This window comes from Lycium ferocissimum, chromosome 9 (assembly GCF_029784015.1).
Source record: "Lycium ferocissimum isolate CSIRO_LF1 chromosome 9, AGI_CSIRO_Lferr_CH_V1, whole genome shotgun sequence".
Lineage (NCBI taxonomy): Eukaryota > Viridiplantae > Streptophyta > Magnoliopsida > Solanales > Solanaceae > Lycium > Lycium ferocissimum.
This window is the reverse complement of record NC_081350.1, coordinates 22,394,139-22,416,480: the sequence shown is the minus strand read 5'-3', so window position 1 is coordinate 22,416,480 and position 22,342 is coordinate 22,394,139. Positions and strand designations below refer to the sequence as shown.

At 38.1% G+C, this 22,342-nt stretch overlaps 1 protein-coding gene across 1 annotated transcript; it reads left to right on the top strand.

Moving 5' to 3' along the window:
* The first annotated feature begins 9,615 nt into the window (after positions 1-9,615).
* On the top strand, positions 9,616-10,323 carry LOC132031665 (uncharacterized). Its single transcript, XM_059421613.1, has one exon. The coding sequence runs from the start codon at positions 9,616-9,618 to the stop codon at positions 10,321-10,323; it is 708 nt and encodes a 235-aa protein (XP_059277596.1).
* Positions 10,324-22,342: the final 12,019 nt, after the last annotated feature.

The following is a 22,342-nucleotide window of genomic DNA, read 5'->3' as shown; positions in this document are numbered from 1 at the left end:
TGCGATTGCTGCCTTGTTGTCACAATACAAGGAAAGTTTCCTTTTTTCGGACAATCTCAATTCTTCTAGTAACTTTTGTAACCACAAAAGTTCGCAAACACCCTGGGCCATAGCTCTATATTCTGCCTCTGCACTTGATCTAGCAACTACACTTTGCTTTTTGCTTCTCCGAGTGACCAAGTTTCCTCCTACGAGTGTACAGTAACCGGATGTAGACCTTCTGTTATCTAAAGATCCAGCCCAATTTGCATCGGTAAAGGCTTATATTTGGAGGTGACCATGTCTGGAGTAAAGTAGACCTTTTCCTGGAGCAGACTTCAGATACAGCAAAATGTGAAAGACAGCTTGCATATGAGGATCTCGAGGATCATGCATAAACTGACTCACTAGGCTGACTGAATAGGCTATGTCTGGTCTAGTGTGAGAGAGATAAATGAGTCTTCCAACCTCTCGATATCTCTCTTTATCAACCGACTTTCCAACTCCGCTTTGTAGTTTGTGATTGCTTTCAATGGGTGATTCCGATGGTTTGCAACCTGTCATACCTGTTTTTTTCAAGAGATCCAGAATATACTTTCTTTGAGAAATAAAGATTCCTCTTTTTGACCTAGCAACTTCAATTCCCAAGAAGTACTGCAATTTTCCTAGATCCTTGTTCTCAAATTGTGTGCCAGTGAAAGCTTCTTCAATCGGGTCATCTCCTCTTTGTCATCTCCTGTCATTACTATGTCATCAACATAACCTATGAGAAGAGTGAGTTTACCCTTTAAATGTCTTATAAAGAGGGTGTGATCCGCATTGCTTTGTTGGTAACCAAAGGAGATCATTGCTTTATAAAATCTGTCAAACCAAGCTCTAGGAGATTGCTTCAATCCGTACAAGGCTTTCTTCAGTCTGCATACCTTTTCTTGACTTTGTTCAGTACCAAAACCAGGAGGAATCTCCATGTACACCTCTTCTTCTAAGTCTCCATGAAGAAATTCATTCTTCACATCAAACTGTTGCAAGTCCCAGTCAAGATTAGCTGCACAAGATAGAAGAATTCTAATAGTATTCATTTTTGCAACAGGAGCAAATGTCTCTTAATAATCCACTCCATAAGTCTGAGTGAATCCTTTAGCCGCCAATCTTGCTTTAAACCTTTCAATGGAACCATCAGCTTTATGTTTTACAGTGAAGACCCATTTGCAACCAACCAACTTCTTGTCTGGCGGTGATGCGACAAGTTCCCAAGTCTCATTGTTTGATAAGGCCTTCATTTCTTCCATCATAGCTTGCTTCCACTTAGAATCTGCAAAAGCTTCCCTCCAATTCTGAGGAATAGACACAGAAGAAATAGACAAGGCAAAGACTCTATAGGAGGGCGATAAATAATTATAGGAAACAAAGTTAGATAAAGGGTGTTTAGTGCAAGATCTGACTCCTTAGGCAAATCTAACTCATTAGGAAGTATAGATAACTCACCAGAAGAAGAAGTTTCGGCTTCGGCAGGTTGCATGATGGCTTCTTCTGCTCTATTTCTCCTTGAGTAAGTTATCAAATCAGGCCTATCCAAACGCCCAACAGTCTCCCCCTGAATTCTTTCTCCAATTTCACTTTCTCTTATGGCAGTAGTTTCAATAGTCTCCCCCTGAATTCTTTCTCCAATTTCACTTTCCCTTGCGGCAGTAGTTTCAACAATAGAACTAGGAAAAACCATCTCTTCTTTCTTATAATTCTCCCCCTGAAGAGGTGATGGTGTAATACTGAAATAGGGCTCAGATTCCCGAAAGGTAACATCCATACTGACAAAGAATCTCCTAGAAGGAGGGTGATAACATTTGTACCCTTTCTGTGTTGGAGAATACCCAATAAAGACACATTTAAGAGCTCTAGGTTCAAGTTTCCCAGAGTTCCTAGCGTGAACAAAGCAAATACACCCAAATATCTTTGGAGGAACAAGATAGTCATTTTTACCCTTTAAAGCTTCTAAAGGACTCGGAAATTAAGAGTTTTAAGTGGCATTCTATTGATGAGGTAGGCGAGCTACTAGAATGGCATCCCCCGCAAGGCTTCGACGAGTTTCATGGTAAACAAAAGGGATCTTGCTACTTCTAACAAATGCCTATTTTTTTCTTTCAAAGAACCTATTTTGTGCACTAGTATAAGGACAACTAGTTTGATGGATTATTCCAAAAGACTCCAAGTAAGCTCCAAAAGTTTTATCCATGTATTCTGTGCCATTGTCAGTTCAAAATATCTTTATCTTAGCCTCAAACTGAGTACAAATCATCTTATGAAATGACTTAAAACAGGAGAAAACTTCACTTTTGGCTTTTAACATATATACCCATGTCATTCTAGTGCAACAATCGATAAAAGTAACAAACCATCGACTACCAGACAAAGAAAGTGTTTGAGTAGGACCCCAGACATCAGAATGAATAGTCGAAAAGGGAATTGTGCTTTTATTGTCACTCAGAGGATAAGAGTTTTTAGTGTGCTTGGCATATTCACATGCATCACAAGACAAAGATTCAAACTCAGTTCTAGAAAATAAACCAGGGTATAACTTTTTTAAAGCAAAAAAAAGATGGGTGTCCCAACCGTCTATGCCACTGTATTATTTCTCGGTTGACATCCTTATTTCCTACAAAAAAGGCCTGACCAGAGTCTCGAGTTCCATCGATCAAATATAAGCCATCATGCAATCTACCACTGCCAATCTTCTTCCCTGTATGAAGGTCTTCAATAACACAATAATTAGGAAAGAATCTGACACTACAGTTTAGTTCTTTAGTGATAGCGCTAATAGATAATAGGTTAATAGGAAAATCAAGCACATGAAGAATGGATGATAAGGTAATATCAGGATTACAAAAGATTGAACCTGTTCCAGAGACAGGGGTTAGGGAGCCATTGGCTATTCTGACATAATCCCCTTTGGGACTAGGAGAGTAATTTTGAAGGCCTTTAGAAGAGCCTGTCATGTGTCTATTCGCACCAGAATCAATAATCCAACAATTAAGCTGAGCATTAAAAGCAATACCTGACTGCACATAATTGGGGCTAGCAACACTAGAAGAGCCAAGTTTGTTAAGAAGACGGCGAAGATGTTGAACTTCATCTTGAGACAAAGTCTCTCCAGAAGTAGTGTCACCCATATTATCTGGATGGGAAGGGTTAGAATAGGCCTACGACCCGAGAACTGAAAAAAAAATTCAGAAAAAATTCGCCGGAAAGTTGGCTGCCACGCCGGAATCCTAATTCCGGTGATCGAAAAAAATCAAAACTGATAGGGGTAGGCTCAGAATGTTCCAGCGACTCCAATAGAGAAAAATAATCCGAAACGGGCGAATGGGAGGAGTTTTTGTGCGGACAGCAACACAAAGTGAGAGAAAAACTCGACCTCTTTGATAAAACACGAAGCCCTAGTCTTTACGAGGGAGAAAACTCACCTCAAAAAGGCAGCAATGGCTCTGATACTATGAAGATTTTTAGCAAGAAGAAAGGGCTTCTTGTATTTTCGAATAAATATACAATCCATAAGAATGGGTACTTATACATGAGTTCTAAGACTAAATAAGGAAAGACAATATTACACAATCAATTCCTAATCATTTACATCAATACAATATATTCCTAAAATTAAGCTATCAATCTTAATCATCAATATCAAATCAACATCTCAATCTTAATCATTAATACTAAATCAACGGTGATACTTTTTGCTTTCCAAGATTCAAACTGTATTAACTTTGACCAATATTTTAAGATGTATTTTTTCACCAAATTGATATAAGAAAAGTTGTAACTTATACTAATTTTCATGTAGTTTTCAAATATATAAATATTAATTTTGCAAAAAGTATCACATAAATTGAGACGGATGGAGTAGTATTTAAAAGTAAAAAAGCTACTTATAATTTTAACTAAAAAAGGGAAGAAAAACCTATATTTGTTACTAATGTTGATTGCACCGCTTAGAAAGGTACTTATATATATATATATATATATATATATATATATATTGACGAGGCCAGAGTGCATAGGAAATTTCACTCGTACTCTATCAAATTCTAATATAGTTTAAGATATCATCCCACAGAGATTGGAAAAATCTATGCTACAGACTTGTAGTATTTTTGCTGCTATTTGAGAGAATCAGATTGATGAAAGGAGAGTAGTGACTTAAATTTGTAAATTACAAAAGAAACAACTTTCAAAAGATTTAAAAGAAAGAGTTGGGAGTCATTGAATCCACTTAGTATATATATGACAATAAAACCTTTTTTAAGTAAATTCCACAAAACAGTAGAAATAGTTCCTAGACTTGATTTGTGTTATGAGGAATAAAGACCTCTTGGAATAATAGATGACTAAAAATTATTATTACATATATATTTTATGCGATTATTATAGTATATTAATTTCCCTCCTTGTTAGAAGTACAAATTAATATAACTATAATCATAACACAAAATATACTGAGTAACGATAATGATTAATAGAACATATCATTCCAACACAAAGTATGACACTTAAATAATATCAAGACGAGGAATAACTAAAATAAGATAATATAACATTACACCAAGTTTCTTCAACTATCCCAACGAAAAGAGATTACTCCATTATGGAGTTAGAAAAGAGAAAATATGAATTTAAGAAACTAGAAATATTGAAAGACTTGGAGAAATATTTTTACCACAAGGGAAAGAAAAGAGAATAGAACAAGATTAACACTTTGTCTTCTAAATTATTAGATGATTTGTAAGTAAAGTGATGCTTCTATTTATAGGAAAATGTAGTGTCTCCCCCTACGGATGCATTCCTTGAAGTAGTACTCACATCCGTGACCTTACTTGACGGGTGAGAGTTAACAATAGTAGTCGCACCCGTGAATTTTGCAACTTCTTTCTTGATGCCCATAGTTGGCGGGTGTGAGTATGAAAGTGGCGGTGACACTCGTGGATTTCAACACTTGACGGGTGTGAGATTATGCAACTTCTTTCTTGATGCCCATAGTTGATGGGTGTGAGTATAAAAGTGGCGGTGACACCCGTGGATTTCAACACTTGATGGGTGTGAGATTATGCAACTTCTCCTAATGTTGTCTTTTGTAATTCCCACATGTAAAACTCCACGGTTATGACTTATGAATTCGTGGTTGCACCTATTGAATTCTTTGCTTACTTCTTTGACAATTTGTTTCTTCTCTATTCTTCTGCAGTACTCTTCTTCCTGTAGAATTTGTCAGAAAATATGCGAGAATAGGATATATTTATTCATGTTTTATTTAAAAACTTATTTTTATATACAAAATATCATGAATAATTTATATCCATCATATATATATATATATATATATATATATATATATATATATATATATATATATATTGTAAGGAACCGATGAAGTTGGGGGTTAAAATCGATTTAGGGATTTAATTTTGTGATTGGGAATTTTGAGGTTAAAAGGCGTCGGTGGAAGGGGACACATGGCAGCATCAGGGACTAAGTGTGACTTTTAATCCTACGGTGTAGATTTAATCGCGTGAATAAAGATCCAGCGGCTGAGATTACTTTTTCTGTTATTAAATAAGCCAATACACGGCAGTGGAGGGATTATGTTGAATCTGGTAAATCCCAACTGAATTTCCTCACATTTCTCTCATTCTCTTTCTTCTCTCTAAGATTCTCTCTCTCTCTCTCTCTCTCTCTCTCTCTCTAATTCAATTCCGCCATTACAGGTATTTCATTGGAGCTCAAGCTTGTGGATCACGGTGTTACATTTCCATTTCAACCGAGTAGTTGTAATAGTTTGTTTGGCTGAGTTGCCCTAATAAAATCCCTCTTTACAGTTTACTATTAATTCTCCGTTGAAGTACATTTCAATTGGTATAAGAGCCTAATCCTAGTATAATGACAATTATTGAGACTAGAGCTAAAGCTACTGAAGAAAATATAAAGAAATTGGATGGACAATTGCAAAATCACATCACAGATTCGAATTCTAGGTTCGACGAATTGAACAAAAAGCTCGATCTGATCATGGAGAGAATGATTCCACCTCCGAACGGGATCCTTGAAAGTGGCGCAGGTGATACGACTCAATTAGAAGGATCTGGTAATCGAGGTCGAGCAATGGAGATGCAGTCAGCAGAGGTGACTTCGAGCCGAAGCAACCACCTCCCTAGGATTGAGATTACATACTTTGACGGTGTGGATCCATGTGCGTGGTTGAGAAGGTGTGATAGGTATTTTCTATACAACAAAATCACCGATCATCAGCAAAAGTTAGAGATAGCCATCCTTGCTTACGGAAAAGGTGACACTGGTACTTCGCTTACGGTGTTAGTAAGAGCACTATTAACTGGAAGGAGTTACGTGAGGAGTTATGTAAAAGGTTTGAGGAAGCAGATAATAGCAAACTTAACCTAGTAGGGGAGTTTAAAAGGATAGAACAAAAGAGCACGGTTAATGAATACTTAGAGAGGTTTGAAGACCTGAAAACCTGGGTTCTAATTAGGAATCCTCACATGCCAGAGAGTTTTTTCCTAGAATTTTTCATTGAAGGACTGCAGAAGGACATAAGGAATACTGTGAGATTGCTCAGTCCCTATAACTTCAGTCAAGCAATAGACAAGGCTAGGAGGCAGGAGAAGGTGCTTGATAGCAGAAACAAGAGGAATAAAGGGCAATAGAGTGGAGTTGTAACTCAACCTTCTAATAACAATGCTGTGAAAGCAAGTGGGAACTGGACTAGGGAAGGGCCTGCTAACTCAAGCAGCCTAGGTCCAAGGAGGAATCACAACTTGTGCTATAGGTGTAGGGATAGGTGGTTCCAAGGTCACCAATGCAAGAATAAGCAGCTGAATGCTATGTCAGCTGCAGAGGAAACCAATGAGGAAGGGACTCCAGATGAGATACAAGGGGAAGAAGTGTGTACTGAACTAGTGAATGGGGAAATAGTAGAGGAGGCTATCAGCCTCAATGCCTTATCAGGAACATTGGTGCCTAACACTATCAGGCTCAATGGAGCAGCCAAGAAGAAGATTTTAACAATATTGCTGGATTCAGGAAGCACTCATAGTTTTCTTGACAAGAGACATCTAAAATGATTGGTCGTGTAATCAGAGAGGATAGACCTATGAGAGTTACTGTAGCCAATGGGGGAGTGTTGATGTGTCTATATTCTTGCCCCAGCCTGAAATGGACTATACAAGGAGTGGAATTTCTAGATTCAGTTCGGCTGATTAAACTAGGAGGGTCAGATATAGTGTTAGGGGGTGATTGGACGAGGGCTCACAATCCTATTCTACTGGATTTTGTGGCTTACAAGGCTGAAGTGACACATCAAGGGAAGAGAGTGGAGTTAAAGGGAATTTACCACCAAGCTGTACTGCAGAGCATGTCTAGTAATCATATTAGGAGTCTATTTAGGAAAGGCAAGGATTTCTGGGGACACTTATTCACAATCTCAGCTGAGGAAACAGAGAAGAAAACAGAGGAGAAACAAGGATCCTTACCTTCTGAGATAACTCAAGTCCTGCAACATTATGATGATGTGTTTGCAAAGCCAAGCTCCTTACCACCCAAGAGGATGCATGATCACTTTATTCCACTAAAACCTGGAGCAAACCCAGTAAGCATCAGGCCATATAGATACAAATATTGTCAAAAAAATAAAATTGAGAAGCAAATTAAGGATATGTTAAGTAGTGGAACTATTCAAACTAGCCATTCACCTTTTTCTTCCCGAGTATTACTGGTAAAAAAAAAGGATGGGAGTTGGAGATTCTGTATTGATTATAGAGAATTCAATAAGCTGACTATTAAGGATAAGTTTCTTATACCATTAGTGGATGACTTGTTGGATGAATTGCATGGAGCCTATGTGTTCTCTAATATAGACCTGAGAGCAGGTTATCATCAAATAAGAATGAATGATGAAGACATCCACAAGACTGCCTTTCGGACTCACTTGGGACACTATGAGTTTAAGGTCATGCCATTTGGCTTGACCAATGCCCCAGCTACATTTCAAAGTCTCATGAACCATGTATTTCGAGATTTCTTGCGGCAGTTCGTATTGGTTTTCTTTGATGACATCCTAGTCTACAGTCCAACTATGGAGATCCACTCTTATCATTTAGAAAAGGTGCTGCAAGTATTGAGGAAGGAGAAGCTGTTTGCTAAAAGATCTAAGTGTGCTTTTTGTCAACCTCAAGTGGAGTACCTAGGGCACATTATCACCGGAGAAGGGGTGTCTACTGATCCAGCTAAGATAGAAGCTATGAGCACCTGGCCTACACCAAAATCCATTAAGTCACTCAGGGGTTCTTGGGACTCACCGAGTACTATAGAAGGTTTATCAAGTCTTATGGGGTGATTAGCAAGCCACTCACTAGTCTACTTAAGAAGAATGCTTATAAATGGAGTACTGAGGCTGATTCAGCTTTCCAACAACTCAAACAGGCCATGACTGCTGCCCCCCTCCTAGCTCTAGCTGATTTTTCTAAACACTTTGTGGTGGAAACAGATGCTTGTTCTAAGGGAATTGGAGCAGTTCTTATGCAGGAGGGGAGACCATTGTCATTTTTCAGTAAATCATTAGCTCCCAGACATTGGGGACTATCCACCTATGAGAAGGAATATATAGCAGTTCTGGCTACTGTGATGATTGAGGCATTACCTCCAAGGGGAACATTTTGTGATCAAGATTGACCACCACAGCCTTAAGTACTTATTGGAGCAAAAGCTCACCACTGCCTTACAGCAAAAGGGGCTGACAAAGCTGCTGGGATTGGACTATGAGGTCCAGTACAAGAAAGGAACTGAAAATAAAGTGGCAGATGCCTTATCTAGAAGGGTTTTGGAAGATGCATCCTTGCATGCTATTACCTCCCATGATACTATTTGGATGCAGGAAGTGGTGCTTAGTATGAGCATGATCTGTGGCCTGATACTTCGAGTTGATTCTTGCTCCACGGCACTAAACCTCATTACACTTTTCACCAAGGGGTGGTCAGATACAAGCAAAGGATATATGTGGGCAAGGGGGCTAAGCTACGAGGTAAAATATTTTAGGCCTTGCACCAATCACCCTTGGGTGGTCACTCAGGGCAGATGGGAACCTACAGGCGAATTAAAGGAGTGTTTTTTTGGCCCAGAATGAAGGATGAAGTGATGAAATGGGTGGCTGAATGTGATGTTTGTCAACGAGTGAAGACTGAAAATATACTATCACCGGGGTTGCTCACACCCTTACCTATTCCTAATCAACCATGGAATGACATTGCTATGGACTTTATTGAGGGTTTGCCTAACTCAGGGCACAAGAATGTTATTTTGGTTGTGGTGGATAGGCTGACCAAGTATGGTTATTTCTTGGCCCTCAAGCACCCATACACAGCTCCAGATATAGCTGAACTGTTTCTCAAGGAAATTTACAAATTACATAGCCTGCCTGCCACCATTGTCACTGATCGAGATGCCATTTTCACTAGCTTGTTCTGGTAGCATCTTTTCAAGTCATTAGGCACCAAGCTGCACCTTTCTACGTCTTACCATCCACAAACAGATGGCTAGACTGAAAGGTTGAATAAATGCCTCTAAACCTTCCTACGAGCTATGACTTTTGGTAATCCTAAGCAGTGGGCCAAGTGGTTACCCTTAGCGGAGTGGTGGTACAACACCAACCACTACAGTTCACTCAAGTGTACACTTTTTCAAGCTTTATATGGGTTCCCTGCTCCTCAAGTTCCAGTGGGGTCATTACCCATTTCTACTACTACTGAAGTGGGTTCTTTTATTGCTCAGAGGCAACTACTTCTACAGCAACTGAAGGACAATTTGGGTCAAGCCCAGGCTCGTATGAAATTCTATGCGGACCAAAACAGATCTGATAGGGTCCTAGAGGTGGAAGACTTGGTTTATCTCAAGCTCCAACATTATCGTCAGTCCTCCGTTACAGTTTGTCGCAATCTAAAGCTAAGTGAAAAATATTATGGTCCCTACAAGATACTACAGTGCGTGGGTGCGGTTGCTTATCGGGTAGAACTTCCGACGGGATCCCGAATTCACCCCGTCTTCCTCGTGTCGCAGCTCAAACATCGTGTGGGCCAATCTATCGTACCCCAGCAGCTACCACTGAGTTGTGGGTCAGATGGCACCATCTTAGTGCAACCTGCTGCGATCTTGCAACGGCGCATGGTGAAGGTGAACAACGCCGTCAGTGTCAAGGTATTGGTTCAATGGGAGAATTTAGGGGTCGATGAAGCCACTTGGGAGGATTGGGGTATGTGCGGAGTCAATTTTCGGAGTTTGTGGCACGATTAGCTCCGATTCGACCTTGAGGACAAGGTCAGTCTTCATCGGCGGGGTATTGTAAGGAACCGATGAAGTTGGGGGTTAAAATCGATTTAGGGATTTAATTTTGCGATTGGGAATTTTGGGGTTAAAAGGCATCGGTGGAAGGGGACACGTGGCAGCATCAGGGACTAAGTGTGACTTTTAATCCTACGGTGTAGATTTAATCACGTGAATAACGATCCAACGGCTGAGATTACTTTTTCTGCGATTAAATAAGCCAACACACGGCAGTGGAGGGATTATGTTGAATCTGGTAAATCCCAACTGAATTTCCTCACATTTCTCTCATTCTCCTTCTTCTTCTTCTCTCTCTCTCTCTCTCTCTCTCTCTCTCTCTCTCTCTCTAATTCAATTCGCCATTACAGGTATTTCATTGGAGCTCAAGCTTTTGGATCACTGTGTTACATTTCCATTTCAACCGAGTAGTTGTAATAGTTTGTTTGGATGAGTTGCCCTAATAAAATCCCTCTTTACAGTTTACTCTTAATTCTCCATTGAAGTACATTATTTATATATATATATATATATATATATATATATATATATATATATATATATATATATTAAATTAAAGTTAGGGCCTCTCATCAAGATTTGGCTTTAGGCCACCGAGAATGTTGAGCTGGTCCTGCCTATTGGAGCTAACTATACTCGAATCCCATCCTCGCTGCGCACATCCTTTTGGTTGGTCTCTTTCCCAATTATCAATAGCTCCACTTTATATGTTTATTAAAATCGAATTTTATTTTCATAGATTATTTACTTTTTAAAAATAAAAAATATAGTTGTTATAAACTACGCCTCAATAATGATAGTTTTTCTTCTTCTATTGATTAATGACATTTATGGGTTTAAATGTCGGTCAAAGATTCATTTTTAGTCTATTTATAATTAAAACTAGATGGCGCATGGCCGTGCGCACTTTGGATTATAGTGTATCTATGTGTATGTAGTTGTGTTTGGGTAGTGATAATATATATAGTTTATATTGCTAATAAACATACATGAGTTTGCACTGTTTATACACACACACACACACGCACTATGTTCAAAACACGATTAATATAACATTGTAGTTTGTGCTCCGTAACCAAAACTTTATTATATCAGTGTTTGCTACGAATACAAAGTTTGCAAAAATTTATTAATACTTTTTAAAAGAGAAGACTTGTTTAAAAGGAAACTATTTTCCTCTCTTTGAGACAAAACAATAGCAATATTTAAGCATCAGTTGATACTTTGAATTTTAACTCAATTAATTTAAAGGTGTAAAATATTCTATTGTTAATGTATGTAGATTGGACCTAAACAATACTTATTATTTTTTATCAAATTTTGATTTGGATAATTCTAATTCAAATTATTAAATTAATTTTACATGTTTAAAACGAAACAAAGTACAAATTTGATTTTCTATTTAAACGAAGAACTACTATTTTTTAATTTTTGGTGAATATTCTTGGTTTAGCTGATTTTACTTGTCATGTTGTCTTTTACACGTTTTTTTAAGGAAACGTCAATTAGAATTATAATTTGACTAATTTACGTTATTTATTATTTGATCTCCATTTAATATTATTTTTCTTTTACGACATTAATCTCTTTTTTTTTTTGGTAACTAAATGATTATATTAATCACCATTGAGAAATTACATAACCACAGTAGATATTACTCACTTCTGCTGTCTCAAATGTTGAGCCTCTCTATCAGGCTAAGTACAATTTAAGCTCGATTTACCCAAGTTCTACTAAGGGAGATCTCTTTTGTCCAGGAGTCCCTTTGCGGCACTCAAACCATAGGACCCTATGCTACTCATTTTCTCCTTAATCAAAAATTTCTCTCTGCATCACATTGCCGATTCTTGTTGTTGCTCTAATGTAAGGGTTTAAGCAATAAATCGGGCTATAGCTTCTACACTTCTACTCTTCTTCTCAAATATACGCAAGTTTCTCTCAATCCATATCTCATGAACTACCTCTGCATGCACCATCTTGAACACCGGCAGCTTTTTTGTGATTTTCCCTTCGCATTGTGCGCAGTCCATCGAAAGTGTTGGTCCCATGTAGTTGCTTTGTGTGATTGCCTCCGCATCCATAGGAGTAGTCTATCCCACACTCTTTTAGTGAAGCTACATTGACAAACGGTGGTTTTGGTCTCGAAAAGAACTTGCATAGTATACATGTTGTATCCACGGCTATACCCCATTTATCCAATCTATCACTTGTATGCATCCCGTCATGGAAGAGCAGCCACATAGTGAAAATTGCCTTTGCTCTAGCCTCATTTTTGAACATTAAACACTTCCAAGTCATTCTAGTTTGCTGTCCCATGAGTTTGTAATATATTTGTCTGATTAAACTCTTTGTAGCTGTCTTCTCTAGTTGACTCTGATCAATCACTACTCTCGCTTCAATAATTTTCCTCACCACGTCAAGAGGCACGCTTGGGGATCACCATGGTATCAAGCGTTGCCCTTTTATGTAAAATGTATGTATCCACTTGATCTAAAGTTTATCGTTGTATGACAAATCCCAGTGGTTCTTTGCAAGTCTTTATTCCACATCTTATTTATCAAATTCAATCCTCCACTACTTTTTGGTGAGCACATCCTTTCCCAAGCTACCAGTGATCTCCTCGTGATGGCATTTTCTCCAGACCATCTATAGCTCCTGCAGTATGCTTCCACTGTCTTCAGTATTTTAGATGGGATTAGGAAGAGCTGAACCCAGTAGGCTTGGATACCAAACAAGACCGCTTGAACCAGTTGTACCCTCCCTACATATGACAGCTTCTTGGCTGTCTATGTTGTTATCTTAGCTACCATTTTTTCTATCAGTGGTTGCCATTGTATCAGTGACATTTTCTTGGTAGTTAATGGGACACCAAGATACTTGAAAGGCAACTCTCCTTGTGTGAAACCCAACAGATTCAAGATTAAATCCTTTGTGTCTTGTGGTACCCCTCAAAGTATCTTGAGCTTTTGTCAATTTTGCTTGCGAATCCCCGAGGATTTTGTGAATTGCTCAAAACATTGTTGCGTGTGCACTTGGATGAGATCGATCACCCTTACAAATAGTAACAAATCATCGTGAAAAGTGAGATGTGTATTATAATATTCGAGCATCTTGGGTGAAATTTGAATTCTTTTCTCCTTTAGATCATTAAGGCACACGCTTAAGTACTCCATTACTATTGCAAATAAAAAGGGGGACACTGGGTCCCCTTACCTTAGTCCCTTAGCAGCTGTAAATGGGGGTGAAGGTTCCCCATTTACTATAATGAAGTAACTCACAGTTTTAACACAAGTGATGATCCATTCTTGGGAATTTAAAGAAATCTGACTTTGTCATGATGCGATTTCTAGAATACCCGCTCCACCGAGTCATAGGCTTTAGTAAAGTCTATTTTAATCATGCATCTAGGGAGGTTTTCTTTCTTGTGTATGCCTTGACAAGCTCGCGAGCTAGCACAATGTTGTCCGCAATTTTCCTACCAGGGGATAAAACTACTTAGGCTTCACTAATGATACTGAGATCACCTTCTCTTCGTAACTTGCTAATACGTAGAGATGATCTTATATAGAACTCAGCAACAAGCAATGGAGCTGAATTCTTTCGCATTGGTTGGATTTGTTACTTTAGGGACTAAGGTGATAGGCTGGCCAGCTTTATGGGTTTTATATAAATGACCCTGTGGTGAATAAATCTTGCACTCGCATCTATAACATCTTTTTGATCGCATCCAAGCTTTTTTGAAGAAGCAAGAATTGTACCCATCAATACCTGGTGCCTTGTCTTCACTAATACAACACAACCCATCATATATCTCTTAGGTAACCTCAGCACATAAAGTGCCGCGTTGTTCATGGGTTAACTTGGTCCATACGCATAACCACCTTGCTGATAGCGAGGTAGAGAGACGGTCTTCGATCCCATTAAACTCTTGTAAAAATCTACCAGTTCCTTTTTAATCCCAGTGGGTATATTGATCTTTATGCCATCAGTAGCAATAAGTTCTAAGATCTGTTTTTTATTGGCTCTCTCTTTCATAACAGTTGTGAAATACTTTGTATTTGAGTCCCCTAACTTGACCCATTTGACTCTTGACTTTTGTTTCAAAATGATTTCTTCAGTTAAGGACCATTTTTCCAATGTTTGAGCAGCTATCCTTTCCTCCTCTAGTAGACTATCTGTATACCGCATGTTCATCCTTTCCTGTATGGATGTCACACCCTAATTTTCGTTAGGGCGTGATGGGCACCCGACCCTTACCTAGGGCCGAGCGAACCCTCTGACTCTCGTGGCACTCATAATCATATCAGTCTCTCACAAACAATACGAGTACATAATGAAAGCTTTTCGTAAAAGGCTCGCTTTTCATCCCTTTCAAATCAAGTGTGACCGGGATCGTATAAGACCGTAGAATAATGCGTATCACAATACATGCTTATGGAGCGAAACAAAAACGACATATCTTACATACGCGATCTTTTGTCTCCGCAAAGTCTCTAACATAGAACATGAAACCGTATCATAACGCTTCTCCGACTCGGCGAAAGCATCCGGGAGAAAATGGAGCTCGCCAATCCCGTGCCGGAACATCTTACGCTAATATCTTCAACTCATCCGGGTGTACCGCGGTACGTAACGCAGCGTCCTACGAAGGGGCGTCACGAGCACGATATCCGAGTATGTAAAGGCATGAGTAACAACGTGAAGGATGCAAAAGCATGAGTAGTAACGGCGAAAACATGCAGCATTTCACAGGTAAAGAGTAACCTGCACATCTGAATGCCCTTTTAGGCGGAACCGTGCCTGCTTAGTGCTGCGGAGCGTGCAGCCCGATCCATATAATATATTGCTGCGGAACGTGCAGCCCGATCCATATATATGTAATAAAAGAGTAACCTGTACATCTGAGTGCCTCTTAGGCGGAACCATGCATGTTTAGCGAAGCTGCGGAACGTGCCGATTCTCGATCCATATAATATATTGCTGCGGAACGTGCAGCCCGATCCATATAATATATTGCTACGGAACGTGCAGCACGATCCATAACCACATATCCCGCGTCCGGGCATCCCGCGTCCGGGACGGTATCATGTCATATTATACCAACTGATCAGGTGGTTTCGCGTATATAACGCTCTCTACCTCTTTCCCATATTCCCCATATACATATATATATATATATCATATTCATATATCATATTCATATATCATATAAGTAGCATGCCAGGCAGGCCCAAAGAAAGTCATGTATCTATCTGATGACGTATGGTCCGTAGCCTCCGATTGTATTATGGAATAATCATGGTCGCTTTGTCTCACCTTGAACGATTATTATAAGGTGAGACTATCAATGAAGAATAGCTTCACGAGGAAACATAAAATAGGATCATAAGGCATCAATTCATATACTTTAGAATCTTTAAAAATAGTCATCATTCATGAATAAAATTGAGAAATCAAGAAATCGCTCAACATTCCTGCGTTATCGTCTTTGAAATCATAGACTTGGGACCCTTAAACATGGAATCATCATCATCATATTCATCGTAGGAAAATATTCATTTTTGACATCATCGTTGTCATTGTAAAACATATCCATCGTTGTTGTCATGGAAGCTTTACGGAGTCATAAACCTCCGTTTTGGAAAGATACGGACATTTTAATTCTTTCAAGAATAGGTCGTTAGAACCAACAAAGGAAAGTCGCGGCCCACGGTCGAGCGTCGGCCCCGTCCGGCCCGCCTATGAAAGTTAAAGATTATTACTCGTTATGAAACCTTCTACGATGGTTTTGAAGCGATCCGAGCCCATCTGTGAAAGTTACGGGCGTTCGTAGTTTCGGACTCGTTCAGGAACAAAATTCTTTTGAAAACAAAACTTTTGAAAACACAAAGTTATGGAAGCATTTATGAAATCGTAATCTAAGAATCATGCCTTTGGAAAAAAGGGACGAGCCTTAACATACCTTAGCCGCTTCTTAAGCTAATCCAAACTTACGTCCCGACTTCTCACGATCTCTGAATAACGTCATTAGGTATCAACCATTAGCCATAAGCACTTAAGAATCCGATTTCAAACTAACACTTTGTCTACGGAAATTTGGGCGACATTTCCCTATAAATCCATCAGACCCCGAGAATTCAACTCGGCCAAAACAATCATCGACAACAACCATACCAACAATCATATAAACAACATCAATAATTTATTCCAAACGCGTTAACATTGGCGATTTTTCCTTACACAACTTATCAATACTCCATTTCGTCCAAATAAACTACGCATTCAATCCGCATTAATGATCATACGTTCAAATATTAATCCGAGACCATTCGAACCACGGTTTAGGAACATTCCAAGCAGTCCATACAATACCACAAGCAATATTTAATCATGCAATGCCACCGAAACTTACCATATTCCATAAGAGCAATGGTAACACATTTCATTCTTCGAATTCATGAACCATATCAATCATTCCATACGTGAGCAACATTATTCCCATCAATACAAGAAACTATATTAAAATCATATTAATTTTCCAAAACAGCCCGCAACACTACAACTTCAACGTGAATCATTAAACCCTCATTTTACGTCATAGAATTCATAACGACGACGACCAAAATACTAAATAACATTAATTCCACATACCTACTCCAAATCAAACTCCCACTTTTCGCCACCACAACAACATGCAAATTCCATGGTTTTCATCCATTTCTACACATTACAACAACACCCAACATGCTAAATACAATTAGTTCTTCAATCCTACACAACAACACACACACGGCCCATGACACTGTCTGCCAAGCGTGACCTCAACATGCAACCCTTCATGAATTTCATTCATTTCTACACCTTACAACATACATAAACTCCTATGAAACATGTAAAGAAGATTGAACCTCACCTTTTTCCATTCAACTTCTCCTTGGCTAAACTTGATGAATTGCAACAATGAATGGTTTTCTCCTCACAACCACTCCATGTCGTAGAGGACCTTCCAATTGGTATGAGAGCTTGAAGAAAACACTCTTCATGACCAACCTTATGGGGTTTGGTTCGTTGACCCCTCCTAGCCGTTCCTCTTTTTTTTTTTTTTTTTTTTTCTTGAATATTCTAGGACTTAAAATAATGAGGTGTGGTCTTCTTGGTCATCACACACATATATATATATATGATAATAATGGGGCACATGGCCAAGCACATGGCCGGCCATGCCCCTCCTTTTTCTCCAATTTTTTCTAGATTTTTTTTTCTTTTTCTTTCCCTCTAAGTTTCTTGAAACTTCTTGAATTTTCCCTTAAGTTGTAAAGATGAATTCTTGCCTTGTCATCTTTGTCTATATTCATATAAGTCCCCTACAAATATAATATGACCACACGCACATCTTCGGCTTAAGATGATTGGCCAACCATGGGTGGGACCCACGGCCACTTGGCTTCTCCAAGGAGTCATGAACTAGAAATTTCCAATTTTCAAATTTGCCCTTAACACTCCATATCAATAAAAATGAATACGCAACTTATGCATTCTAGAAAAAAAATTATAACCTTGTCCTTAACCTCCCGCCATTAACTCGGAATATTCAAATGTACAAAATGCGAGGTGTAACAATGGACATAAGTTCAGCCCTCGCCCTTTCAATTTTTTGTGTGATACCTCTATAGCCATTGTTGTTCAGCTGTTTTAGTTTAGGCTTGAGTGCCTTCAGTTTTTTCCATATGTTTTCCATTTTTTGCGATGCCATCTGTTTGCTCCGTGTCTCAGCTACAATCTGCTCAAAATTTTGATGTTGGCTCCACACATTAAAGAACTTAAATGGTGACTTCACATTCCATTTGACAGTTTTGATGTTAATCAGCATTGGGGAATGATCAGAAAACAGGGGCAGCCCATATTCAGTGCACACGGATCCCCAGTTTATCATCCAGAGGTCATTGCCAAACACCCTATCCATTCTGCTACAAATTCTATCGGGTCCTTGTTATCTATTGGACCATGTATAATATTCTCCTTTCCATGGTAGTTCATTCAGCAATAGATTGTGTATGCAGTTTGAGAAATCCAAGATTTCGACTGAGGAAACTGGATTACCAAACAAACACGTCACGGAGGTAGAGCATAGCATTAAAATCCCCATTTACCAACCATGGTTTAGTCACACTTACTGAGATATCGTACAAGGCTCTCCCATAATTTCTTTCTCTGCTCTATTGTATTTTATCCATAAATGATAGTGACTAGTGTTTCAAATCCATCCAACCTCCCCTTCACAAGGCAGTGTATGAATTGAGCTTCAGTTCTTATTACATCAATTGTATAAATATTAGTATCCTATAAGAGCCATATTCTTCCATTGACAGCATCTTGATAATTGCTTTGTAGTCCTCATCCTGGTAGAATGTTTTTATAAACTCTATTCACCCTAGTCTCCTTAACTCTGGTTTCAAGCAGGCCAGCAAGCTTGATGTGATTATTCTTTAAATATAGCTGTAACTCTTTCTGCTTGTACCTTTTATTAATGCCCCTCACATTCCACACCAACCAGGTCATTGAGAAGGTATAGGTTGCCCACTTGTGCTAGTGAGCTTATAGTTATCAATCACCAATTCTCCAATTCTCAGATGTCCTGTTTTTGCCCTGTATCCACCAGATCCTAGAGCAGGGAATTCTGTTAGGCAAGATAATTCAGGACTTGGCCTCTCAACTTGTGTTTGCTTGTTGATCACAGTCAGAGTCCCTTGGGGCTCTTGTTGAGGAGTAGTCACCTGATTCAGCATGCTTGGTTCAGCTATTTGTTGTTTTGACTCATCAGCACTTAGCTTCCTAGCTTGTTCATCCCCAGTTTGCACAGTATTCATTTGTGCTTTACCCTCTGCATTTTCTTTTGATCTCCATTGTTAAACTACATTTGCAGGTTTAGGTGGTTGATTCACATGCAGTGGTCCAATTTGCTGTTTCTTCTGGTCCTTCTTCTTCTCCTAGGTTCTCCACTGCAGGGGTCAGTTTGCAACAATGTCCTATGTTCAAGCATTTGCTACAGTATTCCGGTTTCCAATCATAAGTGACTACCTGTTCAAACTTCCTACCATTAGGTTCACTCACTCCAACCACATCAGGCAACGGTCTGGTGATATTGACTTCAACAAGAACTCGTGCATAGGAGATTCTCTTTTGCCTAGAGGTGCATTCATCAGCAAATAACGGCTTGCCAATGGTACTAGCAATTCGACTCAGTGATTGACAGCTCCAACAACTCATTAGTAAGTTAGGCATCGTGATCCATAGGGGAATCTCAGTAGGGAATTCTTTGCTTAGATCAAAATCAACAGTTCAAGGCTTGAGCACCATGGGTTTGTTCTTAATCGTGTAAGGGCCAGAGTAAAGGATTTCATGCCTATCTGCTAGTGTTTGAAATTTAACTACATAATAGCCTTCTTCATGAAGAAACACTTCAGGTTCAGCCACCTTATTCCAGTTTTGTGTAACATATCTTAGCACGTAATTGTACCCAGGGGTTTCCCCAATTACATATACAATCAGAGCACTCGACCATTTTCGAATTTCATTATCCATTTCCTCCTGTTCAAGTTGAGCCACAGGTTTTCCTTCAACTATTTTCGGTGGTATGTAAGTTAACTTCATCCCATTTTCAGAACTTCGATTACCAGCAAATAGGGAGGTCCAGATTGGAGGGATTTCTCTCGACTCCTCGATAGTTTCCACCTCAAGCATATTTTTGGTTGTACTCGCCTCCTCTGTGAATTTTGTGACTATCACTGCCGACGGGGTACTTTGAGCCAAACTCATACTCGGGTCCGGTCTCTTGGGAGTTTCCGCTGTCATTGGAGGTATCTCTACTTGCTTTTGCTTGGTGTTGCTCGATGGGTCTGGTGCCTCTAGGGTTTGACCCTCTTCAATTGGGTTAGTGACCTCAGCAATAGGTCGTAATCGGGGCTTTCCAGGTCCCCTACCACGCCCCACTGGTGCCGTATCACCATTATTTCCTTTTCCGCGGCCAGCCGCCGCCTTTCCTCGACCTCTAGCCATGGTTTTCCACGGTGGCGCACGTTTGACTAACGTACGCCTAGAGCACGGTTAGAGAGAGAAAGAGAACTTCGTTATTGTATCTAAGCCTATTTAATCTCTTTTCACATTTATTAGAGTAAGAATAAAAATGAAAAAGTAATTAAATTCTATCTTATTTTAAAATATAAATATTTTAAGTATATTTATTTTAGTAAACATAACAAATAAATGACATGGCGGAATAGCAAATACAATAGTTAAATATTTAGATTAAATCTCAGACTAATATAAGAAAAAAAAAGAAATTGTATGGTTTGGCTACTTAACTTTTGAAGAAATGCAATAATATGAGATCCACATTGTTTGCTGTACAATACTTTTCATTTTTTAATATGGAGTCCACTTTTTTTTTAATTTTTATATTACTTGACTTTTTTAGTATGGGGTCCACTTTTTTTTTTTTTTACATGAGTTCGAGGTGGACGACGAAACCACCCCCAACTCATGCTTCTAATATAGTAAAAATTAAAAAAAAAAAAAAAAGTTTAAGTCATGGTGTAGGAACGGGAGGCTTAATTTTCCTAATTTTTCTATTGGAATAAGAAAATAACAATTTATAAGAAAAAACTCTCATATAATTTATTTTTTTAGTTCTACTTTTCTTGTTTCCTCACTTTACAATTTCTTATCAATTATTTTGTCCATTTAATGATATATAGTAACTTACGATGAAAAAAAGAACATAAAGGAAGAAAATAAAGCTTATATCATACCACTTCGGATCTCTAGCTTGCATTCATTTGAACACTAAATATATTTTTAAAAAATATGAGAGAAATAATTGTATCAATTCTAAAAAGACGATATATATTTATATATAAAGAGTTTGAGATTGAATTTTGACACTTCGAAAATGATTAACAAAGGACCAAAGATAAGATTATGTCATTATAAAGAAGCCTCGAGGCATTAATCGTAAATGTGATTTCCATTGAATTTTGATCACTTAACACATAAAAAGAATGAGAAGATCAAACTACTTGTTAGGGAGCTAAATGTTCTTTGGATGACAACAATATAATCAATTGGAATCTAATTATTTGGATGTTTTTACAAAGATGTAATTATACATGAGCATTGAGAGAGTCGATTTGAGCGTTAACTTAGTTTGATTATATTATTTTTGTCTATTTGAATTGTTTGGCTTGACTTAGCTAGTCGATTTAATTGCAGTCAAAGTTCAACTTGATTCGGCTCAACTCGCTCAGTTAAAGCTTGATTAAGTCTTGCAATTATTACTTTAAAATAAATAATTATAATTTAAAATTAATAATCTGTAATTATTATTACTTAAAGCTTGACTTTTCTAGGCCAGACCATTGTGTAGTTATTAGAGATCTCTAGTTATTACTTTAAATTTATAGTATTCAATAAAATTTTCTCACAATGTTTAATATGTTAATTTCATACTTAATATTTTTTTTCTCACAATATTTAATAATAATTAAATGTAATTTTCAACTTCTCCCAATGTAATTAGCTCTTTAAACAGATCGTAGCTTAAGCTACTTTGAGTGACATCGATTGTAATTCAATATTTTAACTTAAATTACTAAAAGTTCAATTTAGCATAAAATATTTGAGTTTTTTTTTTTTTTTTTGGCATTAACATATTCAATTCCATGTTCTAAACTTAATTAATCACATTCTCATATATAATTTATGATTTAAACTAGTACTCCCTCCGTTTCAATTTATATGAATCTATTTGATTGAGCACGACATTTAAGAAAGAGGGAAGGCTTTTGAAACTTGTGGTTCAAAATAAGCCTTGAAAATTTGTGTGGCTGTAAATTATTCATAAAGTGAATTTGTTTCAAATTAGGAAAGAGGTCATTCATTTTAGCGGATTAAAAATGAAGCCCAGGCTCAACAC

Excerpts from the sequence above, each read along its gene's own strand:
- LOC132031665 (XM_059421613.1), top strand. The coding sequence starts at position 9,616 with ATGACTTTTGGTAATCCTAAGCAGTGGGCCAAGTGGTTACCCTTAGCG.